Source organism: Salvelinus alpinus, chromosome 1 (genome assembly GCF_045679555.1).
Source record: "Salvelinus alpinus chromosome 1, SLU_Salpinus.1, whole genome shotgun sequence".
In the NCBI taxonomy this organism is placed as follows: Eukaryota; Metazoa; Chordata; class Actinopteri; order Salmoniformes; family Salmonidae; genus Salvelinus; species Salvelinus alpinus.
Window position 1 is genome coordinate 1,183,737 of NC_092086.1, and position 25,678 is coordinate 1,209,414.

The window sequence follows — 25,678 nt, forward strand, 5'->3', positions numbered from 1 at the left end:
GTCCAGACAGCATCAGATACATGGGCTACACATACTGAGACAGAGAGGTGCTGTTTCACTGTCCAGACAGCATCAGATACATGGTCTACACATACTGAGACAGAGAGGTGCTGTTTCACTGTCCAGACAGCATCAGATACATGGTCTACACATACTGAGACAGCATCAGATACATGGTCTACACATACTGAGACAGAGAGGTGCTGTTTCACTGTCCAGACAGCATCAGATACATGGTCTACATATACTGAGACAGAGAGGAGCTGTTTCACTGTCCAGACAGCATCAGATACATGGTCTACACATACTGAGACAGAGAGGTGCTGTTTCACTGTCCAGACAGCATCAGATACATGGTCTACATATACTGAGACAGAGAGGTGCTGTTTCACTGTCCAGACAGCATCAGATACATGGTCTACACATACTGAGACAGCATCAGATACATGATCTACACATACTGAGACAGAGAGGTGCTGTTTCACTGTCCAGACAGCATCAGATACATGGTCTACATATACTGAGACAGAGAGGTGCTGTTTCACTGTCCAGACAGCATCAGATACATGGTCTACACATACTGAGACAGAGAGGTGCTGTTTCACTGTCCAGACAGCATCAGATACATGGTCTACACATACTGAGACAGAGAGGTGCTGTTTCACTGTCCAGACAGCATCAGATACATGGTCTACCCATACTGAGACAGAGAGGTGCTGTTTCACTGTCCAGACAGCGTCAGATACATGGTCTACATGGTCAGAAAGTATTGGCACCCCCTGCTTTAACATGTAACTCTGTCTTCAGAAAGTATTGGCACCCCATGCTTTAACATGTAACTCTGTCTTCAGAAAGTATTGACACCCCCTGCTTTAACATGTAACTCTGTCTTCAGAAAGTATTGACACCCCCTGCTTTAACATGTAACTCTGTCTACAGAAAGTATTGGCACCCCCTGCTTTAACATGTAACTCTGTCTTCAGAAAGTATTGGCACCCCCTGCTTTAACATGTAACTCTGTCTTCAGAAAGTATTGGCACCCCCTGCTTTAACATGTAACTCTGTCTTCAGAAAGTATTGGCACCCCATGCTTTAACATGTAACTCTGTCTTCAGAAAGTATTGGCACCCCCTGCTTTAACATGTAACTCTCTCTTCAGAAAGTATTGGCACCCCATGCTTTAACATGTAACTCTGTCTACAGAAAGTATTGGCACCCCCTGCTTTAACATGTAACTCTGTCTTCAGAAAGTATTGGCACCCCCTGCTTTAACATGTAACTCTGTCTTCAGAAAGTATTGACACCCCCTGCTTTAACATGTAACTCTGTCTACAGAAAGTATTGGCACCCCCTGCTTTAACATGTAACTCTGTCTTCAGAAAGTATTGGCACCCCATGCTTTAACATGTAACTCTGTCTACAGAAAGTATTGGCACCCCCTGCTTTAACATGTAACTCTGTCTTCAGAAAGTATTGGCACCCCCTGCTTTAACATGTAACTCTGTCTTCAGAAAGTATTGTTGGCACCCCCTGCTTTAACATGTAACTCTGTCTTCAGAAAGTATTGGCACCCCCTGCTTTAACATGTAACTCTGTCTACAGAAAGTATAGACACCCCCTGCTTTAACATGTAACTCTGTCTTCAGAAAGTATTGGCACCCCCTGCTTTAACATGTAACTCTGTCTTCAGAAAGTATTGACACCCCCTGCTTTAACATGTAACTCTGTCTTCAGAAAGTATTGACACCCCCTGCTTTAACATGTAACTCTGTCTACAGAAAGTATTGACACCCCCTGCTTTAACATGTAACTCTGTCTTCAGAAAGTATTGACACCCCCTGCTTTAACATGTAACTCTGTCTTCAGAAAGTATTGACACCCCCTGCTTTAACATGTAACTCTGTCTTCAGAAAGTATTGGCACCCCCTGCTTTAACATGTAACTCTGTCTTCAGAAGGTATTGACACCCCCTGCTTTAACATGTAACTCTGTCTTCAGAAGGTATTGGCACCCCATGCTTTAACATGTAACTGTCTTCAGAAAGTATTGGCACCCCCTGCTTTAACATGTAACTCTGTCTTCAGAAAGTATTGGCACCCCCTGCTTTAACATGTAACTCTGTCTTCAGAAAGTATTGGCACCCCCTGCTTTAACATGTAACTCTGTCTTCAGAAAGTATTGGCACCCCCTGCTTTAACATGTAACTCTGTCTTCAGAAGGTATTGGCACCCCCTGCTTTAACATGTAACTCTGTCTTCAGAAAGTATTGACACCCCCTGCTTTAACATGTAACTCTGTCTTCAGAAAGTATTGGCACCCCATGCTTTAACATGTAACTGTCTTCAGAAAGTATTGGCACCCCCCTGCTTTAACATGTAACTCTGTCTACAGAAAGTATTGGCACCCCCTGCTTTAACATGTAACTCTGTCTTCAGAAAGTATTGACACCCCCTGCTTTAACATGTAACTCTGTCTACAGAAAGTATTGACACCCCCTGCTTTAACATGTAACTCTGTCTTCAGAAAGTATTGGCACCCCCTGCTTTAACATGTAACTCTGTCTTCAGAAAGTATTGACACCCCCTGCTTTAACATGTAACTCTGTCTTCAGAAAGTATTGGCACCCCCTGCTTTAACATGTAACTCTGTCTTCAGAAAGTATTGGCACCCCCTGCTTTAACATGTAACTCTGTCTTCAGAAAGTATTGACACCCCCTGCTTTAACATGTAACTCTGTCTACAGAAAGTATTGGCACCCCCTGCTTTAACATGTAACTCTGTCTTCAGAAAGTATTGGCACCCCCTGCTTTAACATGTAACTCTGTCTTCAGAAAGTATTGACACCCCCTGCTTTAACATGTAACTCTGTCTTCAGAAAGTATTGGCACCCCCTGCTTTAACATGTAACTCTGTCTTCAGAAAGTATTGGCACCCCCTGCTTTAACATGTAACTCTGTCTTCAGAAAGTATTGACACCCCCTGCTTTAACATGTAACTCTGTCTACAGAAAGTATTGGCACCCCCTGCTTTAACATGTAACTCTGTCTTCAGAAAGTATTGGCACCCCCTGCTTTAACATGTAACTCTGTCTTCAGAAAGTATTGGCACCCCCTGCTTTAACATGTAACTCTGTCTTCAGAAAGTATTGACACCCCCTGCTTTAACATGTAACTCTGTCTTCAGAAGGTATTGGCACCCCATGCTTTAACATGTAACTCTGTCTACAGAAAGTATTGGCACCCCCTGCTTTAACATGTAACTCTGTCTTCAGAAAGTATTGACACCCCCTGCTTTAACATGTAACTCTGTCTACAGAAAGTATTGGCACCCCCTGCTTTAACATGTAACTCTGTCTTCAGAAAGTATTGGCACCCCCTGCTTTAACATGTAACTCTGTCTTCAGAAAGTATTGACACCCCCTGCTTTAACATGTAACTCTGTCTTCAGAAAGTATTGGCACCCCATGCTTTAACATGTAACTCTGTCTTCAGAAAGTATTGGCACCCCATGCTTTAACATGTAACTCTGTCTTCAGAAAGTATTGACACCCCCTGCTTTAACATGTAACTCTGTCTACAGAAAGTATTGGCACCCCCTGCTTTAACATGTAACTCTGTCTTCAGAAAGTATTGGCACCCCCTGCTTTAACATGTAACTCTGTCTTCAGAAAGTATTGGCACCCCCTGCTTTAACATGTAACTCTGTCTTCAGAAAGTATTGACACCCCCTGCTTTAACATGTAACTCTGTCTTCAGAAGGTATTGGCACCCCATGCTTTAACATGTAACTCTGTCTTCAGAAGGTATTGGCACCCCATGCTTTAACATGTAACTCTGTCTTCAGAAAGTATTGGCACCCCTTGACTTATTCCACATTTTGTTGTGTTAACAGCCTGAATTCAAAATGGATTAAAATATATGTTATCATCACCCATCTACACACAGTACCCCATAATGACATCACAGTACCCCATAATGACATCACAATACCCCATAATGAAATCATAATACCCCATTTTGAATTTATTGAAAATAAAATACAGAAATATATAATTTACATAAGTATTCACACCCCTGAGTCAATACATGTTAGAATCACCTTTGGCAGCGATTACAGCTGTGAGTCTTTCTGGGTAAATCTCTAAGAGTGATTACAGCTGTGAGTCTTTCTGGGTAAATCTCTAAGAGTGATTACAGCTGTGAGTCTTTCTGGGTAACTCTATAAGAGTGATTACAGCTGTGAGTCTTTCTGGGTAACTCTATAAGAGTGATTACAGCTGTGAGTCTTTCTGGGTAAATCTCTAAGAGTGATTACAGCTGTGAGTCTTTCTGGGTAACTCTATAAGAGTGATTACAGCTGTGAGTCTTTCTGGGTAAATCTCTAAGAGTGATTACAGCTGTTAGTCTTTCTGGGTAAGTCTCTAAGAGTGATTACAGCTGTGAGTCTTTCTGGGTAAGTCTCTAAGAGTGATTACAGCTGTGAGTCTTTCTGGGTAAATCTCTAAGAGTGATTACAGCTGTGAGTCTTTCTGGGTAAGTCTCTAAGAGTGATTACAGCTGTGAGTCTTTCTGGGTAAGTCTCTAAGAGTGATTACAGCTGTGAGTCTTTCTGGGTAAGTCTCTAAGAGTGATTACAGCTGTGAGTCTTTCTGGGTAAGTCTCTAAGAGTGATTACAGCTGTGAGTCTTTCTGGGTAACTCTATAAGAGTGATTACAGCTGTGAGTCTTTCTGGGTAAGTCTCTAAGAGTGATTACAGCTGTGAGTCTTTCTGGGTAACTCTATAAGAGTGATTACAGCTGTGAGTCTTTCTGGGTAAGTCTCTAAGAGTGATTACAGCTGTGAGTCTTTCTGGGTAAGTCTCTAAGAGTGATTACAGCTGTGAGTCTTTCTGGGTAAATCTCTAAGAGTGATTACAGCTGTGAGTCTTTCTGGGTAAATCTCTAAGAGTGATTACAGCTGTGAGTCTTTCTGGGTAAGTCTCTAAGAGTGATTACAGCTGTGAGTCTTTCTGGGTAAGTCTCTAAGAGAGATTACAGCTGTGAGTCTTTCTGGGTAAGTCTCTAAGAGCTTTCCACACCTGGATAGTTATTTATTTATTCTTCAAGCTCTGTCAAGTTGGTTGTTGATCATTGCTAGACAACCATTTTCAGGTCTTGCCGTAGATTTTCAAGCCGTTGTAAGTGAAAACTGTCACTAGGCCACTCAGGAACATTCAATGTCGTCTTGGTAAACAACTCCAGTGTATATTTGGCCTCGTGTTGTACGTTATTGTCCTGCTGAAAGGTGAATTTGTCTCCCAGTGTCTGCTGGGAAACAGACTGAACCAGGTACCCCCTGTATATAGCCAGCCTTGTGTTGGGTTATTGTCCTGCTGAAAGGTCTCCCAGTGTCTGCTGGGAAACAGACTGAACCAGGTACCCCCTGTATATAGCCAGCCTTGTGTTGTGGGTTATTGTCCCACTGAAAGGTCTCCCAGTGTCTGCTGGGAAACAGACTGAACCAGGTACCCCCTGTATATAGCCAGCCTTGTGTTGTGGGTTATTGTCCTGCTGAAAGGTCTCCCAGTGTCTGCTGGGAAACAGATACATGGGCTACACATACTGAGACAGAGAGGTGCTGTTTCACTGTCCAGACAGCATCAGATACATGGTGTACACATACTGAGACAGCATCAGATACATGGTCTACACATACTGAGACAGAGGACTGCTGTTTCACTGTCCAGACAGCATCAGATACATGGTCTACACATACTGAGACAGCATCAGATACATGGTCTACACATACTGAGACAGAGAGGTGCTGTTTCACTGTCCAGACAGCATCAGATACATGGTCTACACATACTGAGACAGAGGACTGCTGTTTCACTGTCCAGACAGCATCAGATACATGGTCTACACATACTGAGACAGAGAGGTGCTGTTTCACTGTCCAGACAGCATCAGATACATGGTCTACACATACTGAGACAGAGAGGTGCTGTTTCACTGTCCAGACAGCATCAGATACATGGGCTACACATACTGAGACAGAGAGGTGCTGTTTCACTGTCCAGACAGCATCAGATACATGGTCTACACATACTGAGACAGCATCAGATACATGGTCTACACATACTGAGACAGAGAGGTGCTGTTTCACTGTCCAGACAGCATCAGATACATGGGCTACACATACTGAGACAGAGAGGTGCTGTTTCACTGTCCAGACAGCATCAGATACATGGTCTACACATACTGAGACAGCATCAGATACATGGTCTACACATACTGAGACAGAGAGGTGCTGTTTCACTGTCCAGACAGCATCAGATACATGGTCTACACATACTGAGACAGAGAGGTGCTGTTTCACTGTCCAGACAGCATCAGATACATGGTCTACACATACTGAGACAGAGAGGTGCTGTTTCACTGTCCAGACAGCATCAGATACATGGTCTACACATACTGAGACAGAGAGGTGCTGTTTCACTGTCCAGACAGCATCAGATACATGGTCTACACATACTGAGACAGAGAGGTGCTGTTTCACTGTCTAGACAGCATCAGATACATGGTCTACACATACTGAGACAGAGAGGTGCTGTTTCACTGTCCAGACAGCATCAGATACATGGTCTACACATACTGAGACAGAGAGGTGCTGTTTCACTGTCCAGACAACATCAGATACATGGTCTACACATACTGAGACAGAGAGGTGCTGTTTCACTGTCCAGACAACATCAGATACATGGTCTACACATACTGAGACAGAGCGGTGCTGTTTCACTGTCCAGACAGCATCAGATACATGGTCTACACATACTGAGACAGAGAGGTGCTGTTTCACTGTCCAGACAGCATCAGATACATGGGCTACACATACTGAGACAGAGAGGAGCTGTTTCACTGTCCAGACAGCATCAGATACATGGTCTACACATACTGAGACAGAGAGGTGCTGTTTCACTGTCCAGACAGCATCAGATACATGGTCTACATATACTGAGACAGAGAGGTGCTGTTTCACTGTCCAGACAGCATCAGATACATGGTCTACACATACTGAGACAGCATCAGATACATGGTCTACACATACTGAGACAGAGAGGTGCTGTTTCACTGTCCAGACAGCATCAGATACATGGTCTACATATACTGAGACAGAGAGGTGCTGTTTCACTGTCCAGACAGCATCAGATACATGGTCTACACATACTGAGACAGCATCAGATACATGGTCTACACATACTGAGACAGAGAGGTGCTGTTTCACTGTCCAGACAGCATCAGATACATGGTCTACACATACTGAGACAGAGAGGTGCTGTTTCACTGTCCAGACAGCATCAGATACATGGTCTACCCATACTGAGACAGAGAGGTGCTGTTTCACTGTCCAGACAGCATCAGATACATGGTCTACACATACTGAGACAGAGAGGTGCTGTTTCACTGTCCAGACAGCATCAGATACATGGTCTACACATACTGAGACAGAGAGGTGCTGTTTCACTGTCCAGACAGCATCAGATACATGGTCTACACATACTGAGACAGAGAGGAGCTGTTTCACTGTCCAGACAGCATCAGATACATGGTCTACACATACTGAGACAGCATCAGATACATGGTCTACACATACTGAGACAGAGAGGTGCTGTTTCACTGTCCAGACAGCATCAGATACATGGTCTACACATACTGAGACAGAGAGGTGCTGTTTCACTGTCCAGACAGCATCAGATACATGGTCTACCCATACTGAGACAGAGAGGTGCTGTTTCACTGTCCAGACAGCATCAGACACATGGTCTACACATACTGAGACAGAGAGGTGCTGTTTCCCTGTCCAGACAGCATCAGATACATGGGCTACACATACTGAGACAGAGAGGTGCTGTTTCACTGTCCAGACAGCATCAGATACATGGTCTACACATACTGAGACAGAGGACTGCTGTTTCACTGTCCAGACAGCATCAGATACATGGTCTACACATACTGAGACAGAGAGGTGCTGTTTCACTGTCCAGACAGCATCAGATACATGGGCTACACATACTGAGACAGAGAGGTGCTGTTTCACTGTCCAGACAGCATCAGATACATGGTCTACACATACTGAGACAGAGAGGTGCTGTTTCACTGTCCAGACATCATCAGATACATGGTCTACACATACTGAGACAGCATCAGATACATGGTCTACACATACTGAGACAGCATCAGATACATGGTCTACCCATACTGAGACAGAGAGGTGCTGTTTCACTGTCCAGACAGCATCAGATACATGGTCTACACATACTGAGACAGAGAGGTGCTGTTTCACTGTCCAGACAGCATCAGATACATGGTCTACACATACTGAGACAGCATCAGAGACATGGTCTACACATACTGAGACAGCATCAGATACATGGTCTACCCATACTGAGACTGAGAGGTGCTGTTTCACTGTCCAGACAGCATCAGATACATGGTCTACACATACTGAGACAGAGAGGTGCTGTTTCACTGTCCAGACAGCATCAGATACATGGTCTACACATACTGAGACAGAGCGGTGCTGTTTCACTGTCCAGACAGCATCAGATACATGGTCTACACATACTGAGACAGAGAGGTGCTGTTTCACTGTCCAGACAGCATCAGATACATGGTCTACACATACTGAGACAGCATCAGATACATGGTCTACACATACTGAGACAGAGAGGTGCTGTTTCACTGTCCAGACAGCATCAGATACATGGTCTACACATACTGAGACAGCATCAGATACATGGTCTACACATACTGAGACAGAGAGGTGCTGTTTCACTGTCCAGACAGCATCAGATACATGGTCTACACATACTGAGACAGAGAGGTGCTGTTTCACTGTCCAGACAGCATCAGATACATGGTCTACATATACTGAGACAGAGAGGAGCTGTTTCACTGTCCAGACAGCATCAGATACACGGTCTACACATACTGAGACAGAGAGGTGCTGTTTCACTGTCCAGACAGCATCAGATACATGGGCTACACATACTGAGACAGAGAGGTGCTGTTTCACTGTCCAGACAGCATCAGATACATGGTCTACACATACTGAGACAGAGAGGTGCTGTTTCACTGTCCAGACAGCATCAGATACATGGTCTACACATACTGAGACAGCATCAGATACATGGTCTACACATACTGAGACAGAGAGGTGCTGTTTCACTGTCCAGACAGCATCAGATACATGGTCTACATATACTGAGACAGAGAGGTGCTGTTTCACTGTCCAGACAGCATCAGATACATGGTCTACACATACTGAGACAGCATCAGATACATGGTCTACACATACTGAGACAGAGAGGTGCTGTTTCACTGTCCAGACAGCATCAGATACATGGTCTACATATACTGAGACAGAGAGGTGCTGTTTCACTGTCCAGACAGCATCAGATACATGGTCTACACATACTGAGACAGAGAGGTGCTGTTTCACTGTCCAGACAGCATCAGATACATGGTCTACACATACTGAGACAGAGAGGTGCTGTTTCACTGTCCAGACAGCATCAGATACATGGTCTACCCATACTGAGACAGAGAGGTGCTGTTTCACTGTCCAGACAGCATCAGATACATGGTCTACACATACTGAGACAGAGAGGTGCTGTTTCACTGTCCAGACAGCATCAGATACATGGTCTACACATACTGAGACAGAGAGGTGCTGTTTCACTGTCCAGACAGCATCAGATACATGGTCTACCCATACTGAGACAGAGAGGTGCTGTTTCACTGTCCAGACAGCATCAGATACATGGTCTACACATACTGAGACAGAGAGGTGCTGTTTCACTGTCCAGACAGCATCAGATACATGGTCTACACATACTGAGACAGAGAGGAGCTGTTTCACTGTCCAGACAGCATCAGATACATGGTCTACACATACTGAGACAGCATCAGATACATGGTCTACACATACTGAGACAGCATCAGATACATGGTCTACACATACTGAGACAGAGAGGTGCTGTTTCACTGTCCAGACAGCATCAGATACATGGTCTACATATACTGAGACAGAGAGGAGCTGTTTCACTGTCCAGACAGCATCAGATACACGGTCTACACATACTGAGACAGAGAGGTGCTGTTTCACTGTCCAGACAGCATCAGATACATGGGCTACACATACTGAGACAGAGAGGTGCTGTTTCACTGTCCAGACAGCATCAGATACATGGTCTACACATACTGAGACAGAGAGGTGCTGTTTCACTGTCCAGACAGCATCAGATACATGGTCTACACATACTGAGACAGCATCAGATACATGGTCTACACATACTGAGACAGAGAGGTGCTGTTTCACTGTCCAGACAGCATCAGATACATGGTCTACATATACTGAGACAGAGAGGAGCTGTTTCACTGTCCAGACAGCATCAGATACATGGTCTACACATACTGAGACAGAGAGGTGCTGTTTCACTGTCCAGACAGCATCAGATACATGGTCTACATATACTGAGACAGAGAGGTGCTGTTTCACTGTCCAGACAGCATCAGATACATGGTCTACACATACTGAGACAGCATCAGATACATGATCTACACATACTGAGACAGAGAGGTGCTGTTTCACTGTCCAGACAGCATCAGATACATGGTCTACATATACTGAGACAGAGAGGTGCTGTTTCACTGTCCAGACAGCATCAGATACATGGTCTACACATACTGAGACAGAGAGGTGCTGTTTCACTGTCCAGACAGCATCAGATACATGGTCTACACATACTGAGACAGAGAGGTGCTGTTTCACTGTCCAGACAGCATCAGATACATGGTCTACCCATACTGAGACAGAGAGGTGCTGTTTCACTGTCCAGACAGCATCAGATACATGGTCTACACATACTGAGACAGTGAGGTGCTGTTTCACTGTCCAGACAGCATCAGATACATGGTCTACACATACTGAGACAGAGAGGTGCTGTTTCACTGTCCAGACAGCGTCAGATACATGGTCTACATGGTCAGAAAGTATTGGCACCCCCTGCTTTAACATGTAACTCTGTCTTCAGAAAGTATTGGCACCCCATGCTTTAACATGTAACTCTGTCTTCAGAAAGTATTGACACCCCCTGCTTTAACATGTAACTCTGTCTTCAGAAAGTATTGACACCCCCTGCTTTAACATGTAACTCTGTCTACAGAAAGTATTGGCACCCCCTGCTTTAACATGTAACTCTGTCTTCAGAAAGTATTGGCACCCCCTGCTTTAACATGTAACTCTGTCTTCAGAAAGTATTGGCACCCCCTGCTTTAACATGTAACTCTGTCTTCAGAAAGTATTGGCACCCCATGCTTTAACATGTAACTCTGTCTTCAGAAAGTATTGGCACCCCCTGCTTTAACATGTAACTCTCTCTTCAGAAAGTATTGGCACCCCATGCTTTAACATGTAACTCTGTCTACAGAAAGTATTGGCACCCCCTGCTTTAACATGTAACTCTGTCTTCAGAAAGTATTGGCACCCCCTGCTTTAACATGTAACTCTGTCTTCAGAAAGTATTGACACCCCCTGCTTTAACATGTAACTCTGTCTACAGAAAGTATTGGCACCCCCTGCTTTAACATGTAACTCTGTCTTCAGAAAGTATTGGCACCCCATGCTTTAACATGTAACTCTGTCTACAGAAAGTATTGGCACCCCCTGCTTTAACATGTAACTCTGTCTTCAGAAAGTATTGGCACCCCCTGCTTTAACATGTAACTCTGTCTTCAGAAAGTATTGTTGGCACCCCCTGCTTTAACATGTAACTCTGTCTTCAGAAAGTATTGGCACCCCCTGCTTTAACATGTAACTCTGTCTACAGAAAGTATAGACACCCCCTGCTTTAACATGTAACTCTGTCTTCAGAAAGTATTGGCACCCCCTGCTTTAACATGTAACTCTGTCTTCAGAAAGTATTGGCACCCCCTGCTTTAACATGTAACTCTGTCTTCAGAAAGTATTGACACCCCCTGCTTTAACATGTAACTCTGTCTTCAGAAAGTATTGACACCCCCTGCTTTAACATGTAACTCTGTCTACAGAAAGTATTGACACCCCCTGCTTTAACATGTAACTCTGTCTTCAGAAAGTATTGACACCCCCTGCTTTAACATGTAACTCTGTCTTCAGAAAGTATTGGCACCCCCTGCTTTAACATGTAACTCTGTCTTCAGAAAGTATTGGCACCCCCTGCTTTAACATGTAACTCTGTCTTCAGAAGGTATTGACACCCCCTGCTTTAACATGTAACTCTGTCTTCAGAAGGTATTGGCACCCCATGCTTTAACATGTAACTGTCTTCAGAAAGTATTGGCACCCCCTGCTTTAACATGTAACTCTGTCTTCAGAAAGTATTGGCACCCCCTGCTTTAACATGTAACTCTGTCTTCAGAAAGTATTGGCACCCCCTGCTTTAACATGTAACTCTGTCTTCAGAAAGTATTGGCACCCCCTGCTTTAACATGTAACTCTGTCTTCAGAAGGTATTGGCACCCCCTGCTTTAACATGTAACTCTGTCTTCAGAAAGTATTGACACCCCCTGCTTTAACATGTAACTCTGTCTTCAGAAAGTATTGGCACCCCATGCTTTAACATGTAACTGTCTTCAGAAAGTATTGGCACCCCCCTGCTTTAACATGTAACTCTGTCTACAGAAAGTATTGGCACCCCCTGCTTTAACATGTAACTCTGTCTTCAGAAAGTATTGACACCCCCTGCTTTAACATGTAACTCTGTCTACAGAAAGTATTGACACCCCCTGCTTTAACATGTAACTCTGTCTTCAGAAAGTATTGGCACCCCCTGCTTTAACATGTAACTCTGTCTTCAGAAAGTATTGACACCCCCTGCTTTAACATGTAACTCTGTCTTCAGAAAGTATTGGCACCCCCTGCTTTAACATGTAACTCTGTCTTCAGAAAGTATTGGCACCCCCTGCTTTAACATGTAACTCTGTCTTCAGAAAGTATTGACACCCCCTGCTTTAACATGTAACTCTGTCTACAGAAAGTATTGGCACCCCCTGCTTTAACATGTAACTCTGTCTTCAGAAAGTATTGGCACCCCCTGCTTTAACATGTAACTCTGTCTTCAGAAAGTATTGACACCCCCTGCTTTAACATGTAACTCTGTCTTCAGAAAGTATTGGCACCCCCTGCTTTAACATGTAACTCTGTCTTCAGAAAGTATTGGCACCCCCTGCTTTAACATGTAACTCTGTCTTCAGAAAGTATTGACACCCCCTGCTTTAACATGTAACTCTGTCTACAGAAAGTATTGGCACCCCCTGCTTTAACATGTAACTCTGTCTTCAGAAAGTATTGGCACCCCCTGCTTTAACATGTAACTCTGTCTTCAGAAAGTATTGGCACCCCCTGCTTTAACATGTAACTCTGTCTTCAGAAAGTATTGACACCCCCTGCTTTAACATGTAACTCTGTCTTCAGAAGGTATTGGCACCCCATGCTTTAACATGTAACTCTGTCTACAGAAAGTATTGGCACCCCCTGCTTTAACATGTAACTCTGTCTTCAGAAAGTATTGACACCCCCTGCTTTAACATGTAACTCTGTCTACAGAAAGTATTGGCACCCCCTGCTTTAACATGTAACTCTGTCTTCAGAAAGTATTGGCACCCCCTGCTTTAACATGTAACTCTGTCTTCAGAAAGTATTGACACCCCCTGCTTTAACATGTAACTCTGTCTTCAGAAAGTATTGGCACCCCATGCTTTAACATGTAACTCTGTCTTCAGAAAGTATTGGCACCCCATGCTTTAACATGTAACTCTGTCTTCAGAAAGTATTGACACCCCCTGCTTTAACATGTAACTCTGTCTACAGAAAGTATTGGCACCCCCTGCTTTAACATGTAACTCTGTCTTCAGAAAGTATTGGCACCCCCTGCTTTAACATGTAACTCTGTCTTCAGAAAGTATTGGCACCCCCTGCTTTAACATGTAACTCTGTCTTCAGAAAGTATTGACACCCCCTGCTTTAACATGTAACTCTGTCTTCAGAAGGTATTGGCACCCCATGCTTTAACATGTAACTCTGTCTTCAGAAGGTATTGGCACCCCATGCTTTAACATGTAACTCTGTCTTCAGAAAGTATTGGCACCCCTTGACTTATTCCACATTTTGTTGTGTTAACAGCCTGAATTCAAAATGGATTAAAATATATGTTATCATCACCCATCTACACACAGTACCCCATAATGACATCACAGTACCCCATAATGACATCACAATACCCCATAATGAAATCATAATACCCCATTTTGAATTTATTGAAAATAAAATACAGAAATATATAATTTACATAAGTATTCACACCCCTGAGTCAATACATGTTAGAATCACCTTTGGCAGCGATTACAGCTGTGAGTCTTTCTGGGTAAATCTCTAAGAGTGATTACAGCTGTGAGTCTTTCTGGGTAAATCTCTAAGAGTGATTACAGCTGTGAGTCTTTCTGGGTAACTCTATAAGAGTGATTACAGCTGTGAGTCTTTCTGGGTAACTCTATAAGAGTGATTACAGCTGTGAGTCTTTCTGGGTAAATCTCTAAGAGTGATTACAGCTGTGAGTCTTTCTGGGTAACTCTATAAGAGTGATTACAGCTGTGAGTCTTTCTGGGTAAATCTCTAAGAGTGATTACAGCTGTTAGTCTTTCTGGGTAAGTCTCTAAGAGTGATTACAGCTGTGAGTCTTTCTGGGTAAGTCTCTAAGAGTGATTACAGCTGTGAGTCTTTCTGGGTAAATCTCTAAGAGTGATTACAGCTGTGAGTCTTTCTGGGTAAGTCTCTAAGAGTGATTACAGCTGTGAGTCTTTCTGGGTAAGTCTCTAAGAGTGATTACAGCTGTGAGTCTTTCTGGGTAAGTCTCTAAGAGTGATTACAGCTGTGAGTCTTTCTGGGTAAGTCTCTAAGAGTGATTACAGCTGTGAGTCTTTCTGGGTAACTCTATAAGAGTGATTACAGCTGTGAGTCTTTCTGGGTAAGTCTCTAAGAGTGATTACAGCTGTGAGTCTTTCTGGGTAACTCTATAAGAGTGATTACAGCTGTGAGTCTTTCTGGGTAAGTCTCTAAGAGTGATTACAGCTGTGAGTCTTTCTGGGTAAGTCTCTAAGAGTGATTACAGCTGTGAGTCTTTCTGGGTAAATCTCTAAGAGTGATTACAGCTGTGAGTCTTTCTGGGTAAATCTCTAAGAGTGATTACAGCTGTGAGTCTTTCTGGGTAAGTCTCTAAGAGTGATTACAGCTGTGAGTCTTTCTGGGTAAGTCTCTAAGAGAGATTACAGCTGTGAGTCTTTCTGGGTAAGTCTCTAAGAGCTTTCCACACCTGGATAGTTATTTATTTATTCTTCAAGCTCTGTCAAGTTGGTTGTTGATCATTGCTAGACAACCATTTTCAGGTCTTGCCGTAGATTTTCAAGCCGTTGTAAGTGAAAACTGTCACTAGGCCACTCAGGAACATTCAATGTCGTCTTGGTAAACAACTCCAGTGTATATTTGGCCTCGTGTTGTACGTTATTGTCCTGCTGAAAGGTGAATTTGTCTCCCAGTGTCTGCTGGGAAACAGACTGAACCAGGTACCCCCTGTATATAGCCAGCCTTGTGTTGGGTTATTGTCCTGCTGAAAGGTCTCCCAGTGTCTGCTGGGAAACAGACTGAACCAGGTACCCCCTGTATATAGCCAGCCTTGTGTTGTGGGTTATTGTCCCACTGAAAGGTCTCCCAGTGTCTGCTGGGAAACAGACTGAACCAGGTACCCCCTGTATATAGCCAGCCTTGTGTTGTGGGTTATTGTCCTGCTGAAAGGTCTCCCAGTGTCTGCTGGGAAACAGATACATGGGCTACACATACTGAGACAGAGAGGTGCTGTTTCACTGTCCAGACAGCATCAGATACATGGTGTACACATACTGAGACAGCATCAGATACATGGTCTACACATACTGAGACAGAGGACTGCTGTTTCACTGTCCAGACAGCATCAGATACATGGTCTACACATACTGAGACAGCATCAGATACATGGTCTACACATACTGAGACAGAGAGGTGCTGTTTCACTGTCCAGACAGCATCAGATACATGGTCTACACATACTGAGACAGAGGACTGCTGTTTCACTGTCCAGACAGCATCAGATACATGGTCTACACATACTGAGACAGAGAGGTGCTGTTTCACTGTCCAGACAGCATCAGATACATGGTCTACACATACTGAGACAGAGAGGTGCTGTTTCACTGTCCAGACAGCATCAGATACATGGGCTACACATACTGAGACAGAGAGGTGCTGTTTCACTGTCCAGACAGCATCAGATACATGGTCTACACATACTGAGACAGCATCAGATACATGGTCTACACATACTGAGACAGAGAGGTGCTGTTTCACTGTCCAGACAGCATCAGATACATGGGCTACACATACTGAGACAGAGAGGTGCTGTTTCACTGTCCAGACAGCATCAGATACATGGTCTACACATACTGAGACAGCATCAGATACATGGTCTACACATACTGAGACAGAGAGGTGCTGTTTCACTGTCCAGACAGCATCAGATACATGGTCTACACATACTGAGACAGAGAGGTGCTGTTTCACTGTCCAGACAGCATCAGATACATGGTCTACACATACTGAGACAGAGAGGTGCTGTTTCACTGTCCAGACAGCATCAGATACATGGTCTACACATACTGAGACAGAGAGGTGCTGTTTCACTGTCCAGACAGCATCAGATACATGGTCTACACATACTGAGACAGAGAGGTGCTGTTTCACTGTCTAGACAGCATCAGATACATGGTCTACACATACTGAGACAGAGAGGTGCTGTTTCACTGTCCAGACAGCATCAGATACATGGTCTACACATACTGAGACAGAGAGGTGCTGTTTCACTGTCCAGACAGCATCAGATACATGGTCTACACATACTGAGACAGAGAGGTGCTGTTTCACTGTCCAGACAACATCAGATACATGGTCTACACATACTGAGACAGAGCGGTGCTGTTTCACTGTCCAGACAACATCAGATACATGGTCTACACATACTGAGACAGCATCAGATACATGATCTACATGGTCAGAAAGTATTGGCACCCCCTGCTTTAACATGTAACTCTGTCTTCAGAAAGTATTGACACCCCCTGCTTTAACATGTAACTCTGTCTTCAGAAAGTATTGACACCCCCTGCTTTAACATGTAACTCTGTCTTCAGAAAGTATTGGCACCCCATGCTTTAACATGTAACTCTGTCTTCAGAAAGTATTGGCACCCCATGCTTTAACATGTAACTCTGTCTCCAGAAAGTATTGGCACCCCTTGACTTATTCCACATTTTGTTGTGTTAACAGCCTGAATTCAAAATGGATTAAACTATATGTTATCTTCACCCATCTACACACAATACCCCATAATGACATCACAATACCCCATAATGACATCACAATACCCCATAATGACATCATAATACCCCATTCGAATTTATTGAAAATAAAATACAGAGATATCTCATTTACATAAGTATTCACACCCCTGAGTCAATACATGTTAGAATCACCTTTGGCAGCGATTACAGCTGTGAGTCTTTCTGGGTAAGTCTCTAAGAGCTTTACACACCTGGATTGTACAACATTTGCACATATTTTTTATTTATTTATTCTTCAATCTCTGTCAAGTTGGTTGTTGATCATTGCTAGACAGCCATTTTCAAATGTTGCAATAGATTTTCAAGCCGTTGTAAGTGAAAACTGTCACTAGGCCACTCAGGAACATTCAATGTCGTCTTGGTAAACAACTCCGGTGTATATTTGGCCTCGTGTTGTACGTTATTGTCCTGCTGAAAGGTGAATTTGTCTCCCAGTGTCTGCTGGGAAACAGACTGAACCAGGTTTTCCTCGAGGATTTTGTCTCTTGCTTCGCTCTATTCTGTTTATTTTTATCCTAAAAAACTCCCTCGTCCTTGCCGATGACAAGCATACCAATAACATGATGCAGCCACCACCATGCTTGAAAATATGAAAAGTGGTACTCAGTGATGTTGTGTTGGATTTGCCCCCAAAAATAACACTTTCAATTCAGGACATAAAGTTAATTTCTTTGCCACATTTCTTTGCATTTTTAATTTAGTGCCTCAACAAGATGCATGTTGTGGAATCTGTTGTTCTGTACAGTTAGGGTTGTTCTTCCTCTTCACGCTGTCATTTCCGTTTAGTATTGTGGAGTAACTACAATGTTGTTGATCCATCCAACCCCTTTTACACTGCTGCTGCTACTCTCTGTTTATCGTCTATACATAGTCACTTTAACTCTTCCTCCTCCTCCCTCCTCTCCTTCCCCCTCCCTCTCTCTCTCCTTCTCCTCCTACTCTCTGTTTATCGTCTATACATAGTCACTTTAACTCTTCCTCCTCCTCCCTCTCTCTCCTTCCCCCTCCCTCTCTCTCTCCTCCTCCCTCCCTCTCCCCCTCCCTCCCCTCCCTCTCTCTCTCCTTCTCCTCCTACTCTCTGTTTATCGTCTATACATAGTCACTTTAACTCTACCTAGATGTACATATGACCTCAATTAGCCCGACTAACCGGTGCCCCCATGTAAATATAGCCTCCACATTGACTCTGTACCGGTACCCCCTGTATATAGCCTCCACATTGACTCTGTACCGGTACCCCCTGTATATAGCCTCCACGTTGACTCTGTACCGGTACCCCCTGTATATAGTCTCCACATTGACTCTGTACCGGTACCCCCTGAATATAGCCTCCACATTGACTCTGTACCGGTACCCCCTGTATATAGCCTCCACATTGACTCTGTACCGGTACCCCCTGTATATAGCCTCCACATTGACTCTGTACCGGTACCCCCTGTATATAGCCTCCACATTGACTCTGTACCGGTACCCCCTGTATATAGTCTCCACATTGACTCTGTACCGGTACCCCCTGTATATAGCCTCCACATTGAATCTGTACCGGTACCCCCTGTATATAGCCTCCACATTGACTCTGTACCGGTACCCCCTGTATATAGCCTCCACATTGACTCTGTACCGGTACCCCCTGTATGTAGCCTCCACATTGACTCTGTACCGGTACCCCCTGTATATAGCCTCCACATTGACTCTGTACCGGTACCCCCCTGTATATAGCCTCCACATTGACCTTGTACCGGTACCCCCTGTATATAGCCTCCACATTGACTCTGTACCGGTACCCCCTGTATATAGCCTCCACGTTGACTCTGTACCGTAACCCCCTGTATATAGCCTCCACATTGACTCTGTACCGTAACACCCTGTATATAGCCTCCACATTGACTCTGTACCGGTACCCCCTGTATATAGCCTCCACATTGACTCTGTACCGGTACCCCCTGTATATAGCCTCCACATTGACTCTGTACCGGTACCCCCTGTATATAGCCTCCACATTGACTCTGTACCGGTACCCCCTGAATATAGCCTCCACATTGACTCTGTACCGGTACCCCCTGTATATAGTCTCCACATTGACTCTGTACCGGTACCCCCTGTATATAGCCTCCACATTGACTCTGTACCGTAATACCCTGTATATAGCCTCCACGTTGACTCTGTACCGGTACCCCCTGTATATAGCCTCCACGTTGACTCTGTACCGGTACCCCCTGTATATAGCCTCCACATTGACTCTGTACCGGTACCCCCTGTATATAGCCTCCACATTGACTCTGTACCGGTACCCCCTGTATATAGCCTCCACATTGACTCTGTACCGGTACCCCCTGTATATAGCCTCCACATTGACTCTGTACCGGTACCCCCTGTATATAGCCTCCACATTGACTCTGTACCGGTACCCCCTGTATATAGCCTCCACATTGACTCTGTACCGGTACCCCCTGTATATAGCCTCCACATTGACTCTGTACCGGTACCCCCTGTATATAGCCTCCACATTGACTCTGTACCGGTACCTCCTGTATATAGACTCCACATTGACTCTGTACCGGTACCCCCTGTATATAGCCTCCACATTGACTCTGTACCGGTACCCCCTGTATATAGCCTCCACATTGACTCTGTACCGGTATCCCCTGTATATAGCCTCCACATTGACTCTGTACCGGTACCCCCTGTATATAGCCTCCACATTGACTCTGTACCGGTACCCCCTGTATATAGCCTCCACATTGACTCTGTACCGGTACCTCCTGTATATAGACTCCACATTGACTCTGTACCGGTACCCCCTGTATATAGCCTCCACATTGACTCTGTACCGGTACCCCCTGTATATAGTCTCGCTACTGTTATTTTCACTGTCATTACTTTTTTTTTTCACTGTCATTTTTTTTCTTTACATATCTATTGTTTACCTAATACCAATTGTTTTACTTAAATTGCACTGTTGGTTAAGGGCTTGTAAGTAAACATTTCACTGTAAGGTCTACTACACCTGTTTTATTCGGTTTTCTCCTATCACAGCCATTAAACTCTTTAACTGTTTTAAAGTCACCATTGGCCTCATGGTGAAATCCCTGAGCAGTTTCCTTCCTCTCCGGCAACTGAGTTAGGAAGGACGCCTGTATCTTTGTAGTGACTGGGTGTATTGATACACCATCCAAAGTGTAATTAATAACTTCACCATCAAAGGTTTGATTCTGTGGTTGAAATTCACTGCTCAACGTGAGGGACCTTACAGATAATTGTATGTGTGGGGTACAGAGATGAGGTAGTCATTAAACAATCATGTAAAACACTATATATACATTATTACTGCACACAGAGTGAGTCCATGCAACTTATGTGACTTGTGAAGCACATTTTTACTATGGATTTAGACCATAACAAAGGGGTTTAATAGTTATTGACTCAAGACATTTCAGCTTTGGATTTTTAATTGATTTGTACACATTTCTAAAAACATCATTCCACTTTGACATTAATCTACATTTCATCCATTTTAAATTCAGGCTGTAATGGAAAAGGTCAAGAATACTTTCTGAAGACACATCACTGTCTGGATATTAATCTGTCTCTCCCTCCCTCTCTCTCTCTGTCTCTCTCTCTGTCTCTCTCTCTCTCTCTCTCTCTGTCTCTCTCTCTCTGTCTCTCTCTCTCTCTCTCTCTGTCTCTCTCTCTGTCTCTCTCTCTCTGTCTCTCTCTCTCTCTCTCTCTCTGTCTCTCTCTCTGTCTCTCTCTCTCTGTCTCTCTCTCTCTGTCTCTCTCTCTCTGTCTCTGTCTCTCTCTCTCTCCCTCCCTCCCTCCCTCCCTCCCTCTCTCTCTCTCCTTCTCCTCCTTTAGTTTTAACAGAATAGATATCCCTCCCTACGAGTCGTACGAGAAACTTTATGAGAAGCTGCTGACGGCCGTGGAGGAAACGTGTGGCTTCGCTGTGGAGTGACACACAATAACCCTACAGAACTACTATTGACCAATCACAGGACAATACCACCTAACTCCTCCCATCCCCACTGATCTCCAGGGGAACTGGCATCATGGGTCACGGCCGGGTTTGTTACCATGGTTGCACGATCCGGGGATGTCATGGCTTCCTGTATTTTAGAGGTTTTTCAGATTTTGAAGAAACATTTTTATCCTTCAGTTTTATCGAGCTATGATGTCACTCTTCAGAACAACCAATGACTTTGATTCTGTCTCCAATCACACGCAGTCTCTGTACAGAATAAGCCAATCAGAGACGATCTGAGCTGAAATCCTCCAATCAGAAAGCAGATTGATTAATGTTCATGTTTGACCACTGTGTGTGTGTGTGTGTGTGTGTGTGTGTGTGTGTGTGTGTGTGTGTGTGTGTGTGTGTGTGTGTGTGTGTGTGTGGCACCTGGTCCTCTGTAAAATGGTATTGAGCCTGTCTGTCTCTCTGATTATTATTTTATTTATTTACTGTGATGATGATACTGACCTGCTGCTACTCTACAGAGACGGACCCCCTAACCCCTCCTCTCATCCCTCCTTCTTTCGTCTCCCTCTCTCCTCATCCCTCTCCTTCTCTTCTCCTCCCTCTCTCTTCATCCCTCCTCCTCTCCTCTCATCCCTCCTTCTCCTCTCATCCCTCCTTCTTTCGTCTCCCTCTCTCCTCATCCCTCTCCTTCTCTCATTCCTCCTTCTCTTCTCCTCCCTCCTTCTCTTCTCCCTCTCTCCTCTCATCCCTCTCTCCTCTCATCCCTCCTCCTCCCTCTCTCCTCCTCCCTCTCTCCCTCACTCACAGCCATTAACCCTCTCTCCTCTCATCCCTCCCTCTCTCCTCTCATCCATCCCTCTCCTCTCATCTCTCCTCCACTCCTATTCAGACCCCTTATTAACCCTAGGTTAACCTTCTCTCCTCTCATCCCTCCCTCTCCCCTCTCATCCCTCTCATCCCTCTCCTCCACTCCTATTCAGACCCCTTAGTAACCCTAGGTTAACCCTCTCTCCTCTCATCCCTCCCTCTCCCCTCTCATCCCTCTCCTCTCATCCATCCCTCTCATCTCTCCTCCACTCCTATTCAGACCCCTTATTAACCCTAGGTTAACCTTCTCTCCTCTCATCCATCCCTCTCCTCTCATCTCTCCTCCACTCCTATTCAGACCCCTTAGTAACCCTAGGTTAACCTTCTCTCCTCTCATCCTCCCTCATCCTTGTTCGGGTTCGTCTGGGTCTGACAAACAGACTGGCTGTGAGCTCCACAATAATCTAACCTGTCTCACTCCCCAGCCTGTCTCACTCCCCAGCCTGTCTCACTCCCCACAACTGTCTGAAATATGCAATAAACCCCCAAATTTCACCTCTCTATCTCTGTCCCCCCCCCTACCTCCATCCCTCTCTCTCTCCATCTCTGTCCCCCCCCCTACCTCCATCCCTCTCTCTCCATCTCTGCCCCCCCCCCTATCCTCCATCCCTCTCTCTCTCCATCTGTGTCCCACCCTATCCTCCATCCCTCTCTCTCTCCATCTGTGTCCCACCCTACCTCCATCCCTCTCTCTCTCCATCTCTGTCCCCCACCCTACCTCCATCCCTCTCTCCATCTGTCCCACCCTACCTCCATCCCTCTCTCTCTCCATCTCTGTCCCCCCCCCTATCCTCCATCTCTCTCTCTCTCCATCCCCCTCTGTCTCCCTCTCCTGAACAGACAGACAAAAGGTTGGGGAATGGTTACTATGGTTACGTTTCTGTTTATTTTTCTCCCTTGAATGAGTGAATCCCAACCGTCGTTAAAAACCTCCATAGAAACAAAAAAGAAATCCAACTAAACGATGAAGGTCAAAGATGATGAGGACGTTGGTGGAACGTAAACAGAGGACTGCACTCGCACGATGAGTGACCTCTGACCTGAGACCGGATGCCTTGAGGCTTTAGCTCAGTGGGCTACAGGACCGCGGAACGAGTGTGTCGTGACAGCGGAGAAGGGTGTTCGTTGTGTGGAGATGGAAGCAGAGTATTGTAACTTCCTGGCTACTAAACATTAATGACAAAATACTGTGTAAATAAGATTCTATTAAAGAAACTAAATTGAAAAATAAAGTCAAAGTGTTCCACCGTGTCTTTATTCTGGAGAATAACTGGTGCAAATCATAATGGAGGATTCATGAGAAAAGCCTTAACATACAACGACACATAGACATTTGTTAAAGACAAAACATGCCCTGAATCTCATTGCTGATATGACATGTAGAATGTATAGTATACAGTATAAGATCTGACGTTTGTTAAAATATATATATTCTTAAACCTGTGTGTTTGGTTATGTTTCTTTGTTAAATATGCATTTTAAATGTATTATTCAACTTCCGTATATGTTTGTATAATTGGAAAGTTAAAAGAAAGAAAACGATGACCCGTAACGTTGGTGGTAGGAACCTTGAGCTACGTACCTTGGTAATCAGGGGACTGATAACAACGACGGACCAGGAAGCGACGTTTTCGAAATAGCAAGAAATGCAAAAGGTTTATAAACGTTTAAATGCAGTGAGAACTCTAGAATTGTGTTCAACCAATATTTATCAGATAAGGCAAGAAAGGGGGACCTTCCGTCTGCGCTAACATCGCTAGTAAGTTAGACCATAGAGGTGTAGTCATTGTGCTACCAGCCATGTGGGGGGAGATCGACCCTGCTCCCGATCCCAGTCCGCCTGTCAGCGTTGAACCAGTGGCCTTCAGACAGCCCGAACCCCGGCGACCACAGCCCGAACCCCGGCGACCACAGCCCGAGCCCAGGGGAACCGGACCAGCTTCTAGCTGCTCTGCAACCGCCCACACCGAAGAGGACGAGCCGCAGGACGAGTCGCAGGACAACCAGGTGAGAAGCAGCAACAAGGAGAGAGATAGTGACGTAAAAACCAGATGTTACCAAAGATATTGATAACTACGCCCCTTTCATCTGTGATGTTAATGTGTGAACTAGTTAGCTACCAACCGGTGAATGACAAGGGATTGGCGAACACAAGACAAGTGTGTGCGTGTGCGTGTGTGTGTGTGTCTTCCCAGGCGGATACCAGCGGTGTGTGTGCCATGGTGGAGGTGGTGGCTGTGAGTGGTGTCCAGGTGAAGAGCCAGCAGGTAGATGAGGCAGAGCTGACCTTAGCCCAGCGGAGAGAGGAGCTGCTGGGACAGTACCGGACCAGGCCCCTGGTGTTTCTGGAGCGATACCAGGTACCTCTTTTCTCAAACCCTGACAACCAGAACCAGGTTGGTCTTTCTGGTCTTTCCTTTACTGTCTCTGAAGATGAGAACCTCCTGATTAAATAAAAGATTAGAAAGTTAAATTATGTTTGAAATCTATATTTCTAGACACATTCTTTACACTTATTGTTGTGGAGACACGAATGCTTTGTCATCTCATTCACTTACTGTATTCACACAGTATCTTTGTACAGTGGGGCAAAAAAGTATTTAGTCAGCCACCAATTGTGCAAGTTCTCCCACTTAAAAAGATGAAATAGGCCTGTAATTCATCATAGGTACACTTCAACTATGACAGACAAGATGAGAAGAAAAAAATCCAGAAAATCACATTGTAGGATTTTTAATGAATTTATTTGCAAATTATGGTGGAAAATAAGTATTTGGTCAATAACAAAAGTTTATCTCAATACTTTGTTATATACCTTTTGTTGGCAATGACAGAGGTCAAACGTTTTCTGTAAGTCTTCACAAGGTTTTCACACACTGTTGCTGGTATTTTGGCCCATTCCTCCATGCAGATCTCCTCTAGAGCAGTGATGTTTTGGGGCTGTTGCTGGGCAACACGGACTTTCAACTCCCTCCAAAGATTTTCTATGGGGTTGAGATCTGGAGACTGGCTAGGCCACTCCAGGACCTTGAAATGTTTCTTACGAAGCCACTCCTTCGTTGCCCGGGCGGTGTGTTTGGGATCATTGTCATGCTGAAAGACCCAGCCACGTTTCATCTTCAATGCCCTTGCTGATGGAAGGAGGTTTTCACTCAAAATCTCACGATACATGGCCCCATTCATTCTGTCCTTTACACGGATCAGTCGTCCTGGTCCCTTTGCAGAAAAACAGCCCCAAAGCATGATGTTTCCACCCCCATGCTTCACAGTAGGTATGGTGTTCTTTGGATGCAACTCAGCATTCTTTGTCCTCCAAACACGACGAGTTGAGTTTTTA

The 25,678-nt window shown here is 44.6% G+C and overlaps 2 protein-coding genes across 4 annotated transcripts in view; both read left to right on the forward strand.

Annotated features, from left to right (window-relative positions):
• smurf1 (SMAD specific E3 ubiquitin protein ligase 1) overlaps window positions 1-23,573 on the forward strand; it is a 67,009-nt gene extending 43,436 nt beyond the window's left edge. For both annotated transcript variants that reach the window (XM_071390442.1, XM_071390450.1), the window contains exon 17: window positions 21,357-23,573. In XM_071390442.1, coding sequence (XP_071246543.1) covers window positions 21,357-21,456 — 100 coding nt within the window. In that variant the 3' untranslated portion in view covers window positions 21,457-23,573. The remainder of the gene's footprint in view (window positions 1-21,356) is intronic.
• Window positions 23,574-23,918: 345 nt separating this feature from the next.
• ccdc97 (coiled-coil domain containing 97) overlaps window positions 23,919-25,678 on the forward strand; it is a 52,295-nt gene continuing 50,535 nt past the window's right edge. Inside the window, exons 1-2 of one of the 2 annotated variants that reach the window (XM_071390468.1) lie at window positions 23,919-24,348; window positions 24,537-24,701. In XM_071390468.1, the coding sequence (XP_071246569.1) occupies window positions 24,142-24,348; window positions 24,537-24,701 (372 nt within the window). In that variant the 5' untranslated portion in view covers window positions 23,919-24,141. The remainder of the gene's footprint in view (window positions 24,349-24,536; window positions 24,702-25,678) is intronic. The other variant, XR_011673629.1, reaches the window with a different exon arrangement.